Here is an 8,618-nt window from a genome sequence, read left to right as displayed (position 1 = left end):
CAATTAAAGATGGAATCTCAAGAAAATTTTGTTTGTTCACACAATTTAAATGAACCCACATTTTGTTTTGTTATAATTAATCTACAATGTGCCAAATTGTGAAGTAGATTACTTGTGTAATCAAAATAATCTGCTCAAACAAAGTTTGATTAATTTCCTTTCTTATCTGATTCTCCTCGACCCTCCTCCCTTCCCCTTTCTTCTTTCTCCTTTCTCCTGTAAAAATTTACACTCCTTAAACTTAAAATCCCAATATTTATTTATTTTTTTTGAACTCCAAAATTCATCACTCATTTTCTCTCTCCTCAAGAAAATGGACCTCCATCACCACCCTCAAACCAACGCAACCACCACCAACACTAACAACCCGAATCCAAGTAGAGCAGAAGCAGAACGTCTACTGGGTATAGCTGAAAAGCTTCTTCAGACCCGAGATCTAACTGGGTCTCGTGAATTTGCCCTTCTTGCTCAAGAAACGGAGTCTCTCCTTGAAGGATCCGACCAGATCTTGGCTATAACTGATGTTTTACTCGCTTCGGAAAAACGGGTCGTTAACAATCGCCACCATGATTGGTACGCTATCCTTCAAACTAATCGTCAATCTCTCGCCTCGGATCCGGATCTCCTCAAGAAGAATTACCGCCGTCTCGCTCTTCTTCTCCACCCGGATAAGAACCGGTTTCCTTTATCCGACTCTGCTTTTAAGCTTGTAGCCGATGCGTGGGCCGTCCTTTCGGATCAATCCAGGCGAGGATTGTATGACCACGAGCTGAATGTCTACTCAAAGGTGGATCTCCGTCAGCAACCTCAATCAGGACCCGATAAAGATAAATTACCGGTAAGACGGAGCCCACGCGGTGGGGGACCCGGTACAGGTGGTGGTGACGGAGGGTTAGATCCCTCACCAACACCAGTTTCCCAGCGACCTATGTCAGGTAGCAATAACAGCAACCAATCTCGAACCAGTGCTGGACGAAGATTCGGTACTGGTAGCAGGCTGGCCAATTTCTGGACAGCCTGCCCGTATTGTTACGTACTCTATGAGTACCCTAGGGCATACGAAGACTGTTGTCTTCGATGCCAAAATTGCGAACGAGCTTTCCATGCTTCGGTATTAAGCTCACTCCCACCATTAGTACCAGGAAAAGAAGCTTATTATTGTTGTTGGGGATTCTTCCCTTTGGGATTTTCACTTGATAGTAATGCTAATAGCAATAAAGGGAAAAAGAAGATTAATTCTGATACCAACGATGTGAATAACAATAGTGTTAACGGTGATAATACTACAAATAATCATAATCTGAATTCGGGTTTTCCAAATTGGATGCCGGCTGGTATGTTTACAACACCAGTAGCTTCCGCTGTGCCTCAAGGAGGCGGGGCGAGTATGAATATGAATATGAATATGAATGTGCCGAATGTGAATGTATCTGCAACTGGTGGGTTTGATATGTCAGATGGAAGTGCATCAGCTGGTTTTGCTAATAACAGTCATAATAATGCTTCAACCGGATTTGGGACTGTGCCGATGAGGATGAGTGGTGCTCCGGGGACTAAAAAGCGAGGTCGCCCAAGGAAGAATCCATTGTAATGGGGTTGGATGGGGAATAGCATGAAATTTTTGCTGGTGAAAATGTAGGAAGGGATGAAAATTGTAGGAAAATATGGAAAGATTTGTTCTGATGATGAAATGAAGAAATTTGTTGATGGGGATTTTAAGCTGTTGGGTTTATTGTTTTTGGTTTAAAATTTGAGTTTTCGAATTGGGTTTTCGTTTCTAAGTTTAGATGTACTTTAAATTATGTAACTTTTAGTACTAACCACAAGAATTATGTAAGATTGTAGTGAATTAGTAATGGTAGAGCTAGAGAGCTCTTGTTTTGTTTGTAGTTGAAACACTATTTGAGCTACTGCCTGCTGCTTACTGCCTGCTAGTGGAGCCCACTAGTGGAAGGAAGTTCATTTTTATGAGGAAGTGAGAGCTTTTGCCTCCTTTCAGGGTCAGGGAGAAGAATTCATGGTGGTTCATGTAAATTTATCTTTCTTTATTTTATGCTTAATTTGGTTATGTCACTTTGTGAGATAGGTGGTTTCACGGGTTAAATAGTCCGATAGATATGAAGAGGTCGTCTCTCATGAGAGTAGTTGATTGACAAATCATACTTGTTTGAATGAGGGTTTAGACAACACAATATAAATATTCTTGTTATGAGGTCGTTTCATTAAAAGACGATCTCTCATGAGAGTATTTGATGGATAAATTCACACTATAGTTATTGAGGGTTTAAGCAACACCAAATAAAAATATTTTCATTTATCGTGGGTTACGTCTTTATTAGATCTAGTTTGTATTATTAAAGGATAAGAAGATCAGGAGTTCATCAAAAACTCAATAAGGATGACAATGGTTAGGATCACAATTGGGATTTTGGAGAGGATATAAGTGGATTGAGAAGTATTTATAGCACTACCATCAATACCACATACATTAGACTTGAATAAATATTAGATGTAAAATTGGTAGCAACCTCATGCCAAGTTGGCGTTTAGGTGGTCACTCTAGAAGGCGGCTCGATTTAATGTATCTGCTTCAATCCTGACTTTTCATAACTCTTAAGCCAAGACGACTCTAGATTCCTTTTGAAGAAAGTTGGCTTAACTTTTCCTTCTATCTTCAAAATTTAGATTCTTCTCTTCAAATGCTACTTTTGGTTTTCCAATCACTCCTTATACATAGCCCACTTAAACTTTAACACTTTGAACCATCGCCCACACATCAATCAACCACGACTCAAGGCACATATATAACACACATGTTTCGTTTAGATCCGTCTTTTGATGGAAAAAAGGGGAAAGAAAGAGAGTTTTTCTTCTAAACTTTTGAAATAATTTTATTCAAAAGATAAAAAGTATGTCATTTTATTTTTTTATTTTTGTCCTCTTGTTTGTATCAGTAAAATGATCTAGTATTGTAACTTCCCTAAATTCTTTAAAAACATAATCAAGTTTGGCAAAGCAAATGTTACTTTTTTTTTTCCGGGTGAAAGACTTGAGAATTCCTAACAGGTAAAGAGGAAAAGAAAATTAAGCATCGTTTAGGTGATAATTAACTCTTGTTCCAAGGATAAAAGAAAAATCTTCAACCATTATTCCAACACAAAATTCTCGCACCACATGTTCTTAAAGCCTTAAAGGCAAGCTACCAGCGTACTAGAGAATGGAGAAGAGTTGGTAGTAGCACTCATCATATATTCCTACTTAGGCTACTTCCTTAGGTCTATATGCTCAGATCAACTAGCTTAGTGGGCTAGTACAAGGTGATTCGTGAAATTTATCTTGCAAGAGAGAATCACTCTACTTTTAGATTTTCTAACCTATAAATAAATCAGCTCATATTGTATGACATCATCTTACCATGAATTGAACCCAAATAATTAGCCTATTTTTGTAAATAAGAAAAATAAGGAAAGGAATTCAGTCAAAATCCAGTATTCATCTTAAATAAACCCAGTAAATATTCCAACACGAATACTAAATGCTCTTGATTTCCACTATATTGTGTTATAAATACAGTAGGTAGTAATAGATTCACTTTTTTCTGAATTGAAGATCCATAAGCCAGCTGAAACCCTCACTAGAGCACCAATTGATTCAAGAAAAAAGCAGCATCAATGAAAATTTGCATATTAGTTGAGTAACCATCCTTATTCCTCACTAGCTTTCGCCTCTCGTTAACCCGTAACCATCCTTAAAGAATTTTAAGCAACAATTGAAACGCACTACCAGTACCCATCATCAAAGAGTCAAACATAACGAATTCCTCCAGTCTTTGGAAAAGAACCCATTTTTATGATTGAGGTTGATCTTTGGACCTTGGTTTTGTGTATCCAAGACTGGTTAACTTCTCCATCAGCTTCTTCTCAGCACCAATCTAATAGCCAAAAATTACTTTTTTATTTTTTATTTTTTTTTTTTGAAAAGTCGAGAAGTTTGAAAGTTCAAATTTTAATTGAGAAAAAACCTCCAGCATCGGGTTGTTCTTTGGGAGATTGCAAGCGAGCATTATATTCAACCCAGTCCGAAGAACTGCAGTCAATTAAATCAGAAAAGCGCTCATTCTCAGGGTGAAAACAACGTGCCATCCGGAAGAATATCAGGGGAAAGTAAAGAGTTACCTAATCGACGGGCAATGCCAAAACCAGTATTATCAGAGGTGCTCCCAAGAATTGAAGTCACACTCACTGAATTGTTCTGCATAGTAAACAGAAAATGGATTTTGGAAGAAACTACTACAAACACAATTACGTTTTTAAAGAAAACATGATGATAGATAATAAAAGAAAAATTTTCCTTATAAAAAGAATACTCTTTAAGCAAACATTAAATTTCAAAGTTTTATGAGTTCTCTCTAAAATCAGCACATACACATATTAACTGAATGTTTGTAGCTTACAGGTCGTGTTGGGGCAGCAGCACAAAGAGGTCCGAGTTTAGTAGAGTAGCAACCAATCCACACATAAATCTAAAATAACCATCAAAACCTTGGTTAGGCAAACAGTATTTCAATGATGAACACACCTAAATACAACCTAAAAAGCAATTATTGATAGTGACAGTCTAATCTATACCAGCAGTTCTTTAAACACATTCTAACTATTTATTATGAAGAGCAGTTATAACTTACAACAAGTATCTCACATTCTAAAATTAACCCAACTGATGGTTAATTATTGTCCAATCCTCTTTCCTCCTAGCCTTCCCAAGCACTACAACACTTTCATTACAATCTAACACTCCCTAAGTTTTCTCTTTCCTAGTAAAAGCACCATTACCAATCAAGCAAAAAGTTCTCTCTTTTTGAACATCTCACTCCTTCCCATTAACCATCAGTTGGGCTATTGCACTCTTCTTTCCTTAAATCTTAAACTACCTCTTGGCCATAGTCTAAAACCACACAATGCTGAAATTACTCTCCAAAACACAATCTACCAAACCAAACATCTAAACTACAATTTAAATTTGTATTCGAGAGATGGACAATAATTCAGGGGATAAAAAATAACACAAAAAGATTAACACACTTACTTAACATGAAAAATGCTTTCAAAAATTAGTTATGTAAAAAATTTGTAATATCAGTACTCAATTAATGATTATCAATAATATGTCATGCCATTTCATGATCACTTTTTGACATGTCTATGATATAAATCTTAGGTGGTTGTCATAGTCAACATTTCTTAGGTATTACGTATTACAGATAGTTTAGTTTCTTGAAACGTGCTAGTGTTGTAACTTTCTAACTCTTAACATGGTATACAAACCATCAATGGTTCTATTTCATCTCCACCATAGCCCTTAAACACGAATTTCTACTGTTGCTCATGTTCACTTAAAATACATCCTAAGTTATGGCAACAAACCCTAGGACTCCAAATTAGTGACATTATTTTTGCTGATGTAGACTTAAGTTTACTGATTCCCTTTAATTACTTTCTTCTTTGTAGTTACAAAAAGAATTAGTCTATTATGAGTGATACTACTTTGACCAATTAGATTGATGTGTGCAATATTATATGGGTTAGTATGTCTTACTTCAGTCTTCAAGTGGCAATTATGTTCAAGCATAGTATAATGCAAAATAAGCATAGGAGTTTGATTATGCACGAAGAATTCATCATTAACTATTTGTTGTTGAGCCTTGATCATTAACTCTATTGGGTGTTGAGACTTGATCATTATCTCTATTGGGTGTTGAGAGTTGAGACTTGAGAGTATCGTTGTTGTCTAGAATACATACAGGGTATATCTTGTAACACCAGAGCGTAATATGTTTCCTATATCTAGTCAGAAGCACAATTAAGAGTTTATGGTTACTGGGACTGCAACGAACTGGTATTTACAGATTTCTAGGAGTTATATCTATTTAGAATAAAAAAATTGGAGTTTTCCACACATTTTGTGTGTAGAGCAACTCTAAAGTTTGTAGGTAAAACAAATTAAAACATTAGATAGAAAAATCCTAAAATAATAAATTAATTTGATAGGGAGTGAATCCTCTCTAATATAGTCTAAAATCATCTCTTAATTTAAGTGTTTGGTGAGTTAACCATACTGACAAATTAAAACCACAACGGTAACATAAATGCTAAATCCTTAATCATAGAAGATTAGAGTCGGATACATGAACCAAGAGATTAATTCCATAAATCAAAATAATAATAAAGGTTATTTGATAGTCCTTGGTGTCCAGGATCAAGAACCCATGAACGAAGAAAAAAGGGTGAGTGGTTAATTTTCAAATGCAGGTTCCTAACTTGTGCAATTTCATGTACATCGTCCAGGGCCAAGCTAGTTGGGTTAGCAGCCCTGACACCACCAGTGGGCAGCAAAGGGGAAGGTCATATATTAGTTTGAGGTTGCGATGCCTTGGAAAAAAATTACAGAAAACTATATTTTTACACCAATGGGAAAGTGACACGCGGAGAATGTGACCTTACTGGTGAATTCTACGTGAGTTTCAATTCACCAATCAAGGAAAGAACTACATAAAGGCATGAGGGTCGGATTAAAGTAAGTTCATCTTAAATTGGGATTGTTTGGAGAAGAGTATCATTGACAGCTTTTCCTGATTTATTAAGTAACAATTAATCAAGCACAAATAAGTTGTTAAAAGACTGTCAGCCCGCACAATATTAGCAACTGAGACTTAACAAAGTTAGTTTTGAAAGGCGCACCAATTTTAGCCTTATCTTATGGTTTGGAATTCCCGAGCATCGTATAGTGTTGAGAAACTCAAATGAAATACATCATTATTCCTACCATAATTAGCATCAGATTTGCTAAATGAACCTATATTGAAGTACAACTCTATTTTACGGGCAAAAGGACAGAACAAAATCATTAACCTCTTCAACAATCTCGTTGGTTGGTGCTATTACTGCCCTCTCATGAAAGTATGGACTATCAATTAAACCTTCACCGATATTAAGATATGTGCAATCAACAATAACAGCAACTGGATCAAATACATCTTTTATCAAAAGGTCTTAAGATATAACTTAACAATCAAGTTACCTGTTTGTTAAGGTGAATTATCTGGAAATCAACAGTGGTTTCATCAACTAAATCACTAAAGCAAGTGATGTCCACATTGCTATCTATGCTACTGCTAACAACATCTTGACAAGATCCCTCTCCAGTTTCTAAGTGATCCATCCTCATAGTCAACTTGTACCTGTTGATGTCATGATGCTCAGATTAAACATCAGAACAGATGAAGCTTCCCACATTATGTTTTTTTGTAACTTATTAATGAAAAGGTGCCATAACTTAGGAAAATACCAAATATCAACCAAGAAAACTAATTAACACATGGATATCTAGCAATCTAAGGAATAAACACTGAATGCAGAGAAGTGGCCGTGTATTTATACAAGGCCTAGAGAACATTTGCAAACATGAGTTAGAGTTACTAAAAATTACTGCTAGAGAGCCTTCAAATTTCTACACGTACAACACTAATATTGATTTTCTTGTTTTTATTTTTCAAATTTGTCAGACTTTAATAATGTTCTACAAATTTGAGAATAGGAATCTAAAATAAGCACACTAAACTAGCAAAGCAAGAATCAATTATGACAGGTGTGAGCCTTCAAATGGTTTTAGGTATGATAAGACTCATTACTTACATATGAAAATCTGACAACTTAGCCAAACTCCAATCTAAAACGAAAAACGAAAACAAACAGAGACAATTTGCAAAGAAACTTACAGAGCTAGTATATTTGAAGTCAAAATCAGCTTTAATGCTCCATTGCAATAGGTAGGTACCACAGGGTACTGACAGTTAGTAAATTTTCATAATTTGTGATGATGAAGTACAAGACGATGAATCAAATTAAAACAACTAGCCAACAATCATAGCTTTATATTATAGGATCGAAATAAAAAAAGGTGCAACAATAATGAAAATAACTCATATTTCTCCACTCAAACTTCAATCCAAAGGAATTTCGGCTAATTTGTTACGGAAGTCTCTGTACCCTTAAGTTATGAGAGCAACTAAAAGACATTGAAATGAATACTGGTGTTGGGTTACAAATCATTAACAAAGTCCAGGAACATAGAATCATAAGAGCCGAAAATCATTAACAATATACTCGACAAATACCACAAAAAAATACAGATCAAGAAAATCAAAAACAAATCAAGAAAAATCAAAGTTCATCAAAATAAGGGTTTGTGATATTTCCTAATTAACAAATAAAGAAAAATAAAAGATCAGGATAATAGAGGATGTTTTTCCGAATTCAGACAACAAAGATTGAGAAAAATCACAGATCATGAAAAAGGATAAAAACAAACCTTGACAAAATGAGAACTTCGCCTTCAGAGAAAAGCAAACACTTCGGAAAACTTATTAATGATTCTCAGAAGTTTGAATGATCTGTGATTGTTTAGTAACATAAACGTAGAGCATTTGAGAATTAGAGGAAGGAAGAACAGTACTCTGCCGCTCTAATTGGAGGGATGTGGGAAAAGAGGGATTAGGGTTTTTTTTAACAGTATGAATGAATAGAGTCTACAGGTGTTTTTTGCATTTCCAAGCTTCCAGC

At 35.5% G+C, this 8,618-nt stretch overlaps 2 protein-coding genes across 3 annotated transcripts; one reads left to right on the top strand and one right to left on the bottom strand.

The window, feature by feature from the left end:
- On the top strand, positions 1-1,889 carry LOC130809672 (uncharacterized). Its single transcript, XM_057675427.1, has one exon. The coding sequence runs from the start codon at positions 314-316 to the stop codon at positions 1,589-1,591; it is 1,278 nt and encodes a 425-aa protein (XP_057531410.1). The 5' UTR covers positions 1-313; the 3' UTR covers positions 1,592-1,889.
- Positions 1,890-3,420: 1,531 nt separating this feature from the next.
- LOC130809673 (uncharacterized) lies at positions 3,421-8,618 on the bottom strand. Of its 2 annotated transcripts, XM_057675428.1 has the most exons (6): positions 8,368-8,618; positions 7,078-7,237; positions 4,454-4,522; positions 4,176-4,251; positions 4,022-4,086; positions 3,421-3,931 (listed from the first exon to the last, which is right to left on the bottom strand). In XM_057675428.1, exons 2-6 carry the CDS (start codon positions 7,222-7,224, stop codon positions 3,848-3,850), a joined length of 441 nt encoding a protein of 146 aa, XP_057531411.1. In that variant the 5' UTR covers positions 7,225-7,237; positions 8,368-8,618; the 3' UTR covers positions 3,421-3,847. The 2 variants fall into 2 exon arrangements, with proteins under 2 accessions (XP_057531411.1, XP_057531412.1); XM_057675429.1 differs by lacking the exon at positions 4,454-4,522 and having other exon boundaries at positions 8,368-8,612.

Source organism: Amaranthus tricolor, chromosome 4 (genome assembly GCF_026212465.1).
Source record: "Amaranthus tricolor cultivar Red isolate AtriRed21 chromosome 4, ASM2621246v1, whole genome shotgun sequence".
NCBI lineage: Eukaryota > Viridiplantae > Streptophyta > Magnoliopsida > Caryophyllales > Amaranthaceae > Amaranthus > Amaranthus tricolor.
Note: the sequence above shows the minus strand (reverse complement) of the source record. Positions and strands in the feature narration are given on the sequence as shown.

What these genes read in the sequence shown, in the direction of transcription:
- LOC130809672 (XM_057675427.1), top strand. Translation starts at nt 314, where the DNA reads ATGGACCTCCATCACCACCCTCAAACCAACGCAACCACCACCAACACT.
- LOC130809673 (XM_057675428.1), bottom strand. Translation starts at nt 7,224, where the DNA reads ATGAGGATGGATCACTTAGAAACTGGAGAGGGATCTTGTCAAGATGTT. An exon ending in TGGCATTGCCCGTCGATTAG is followed by an intron (nt 4,087 to 4,175) that starts GTAACTCTTTAC and finishes AATTGACTGCAG; the next exon opens with TTCTTCGGACTGGGTTGAAT. An exon ending in AGAACAACCCGATGCTGGAG is followed by an intron (nt 3,932 to 4,021) that starts GTTTTTTCTCAA and finishes TTTGGCTATTAG; the next exon opens with ATTGGTGCTGAGAAGAAGCT.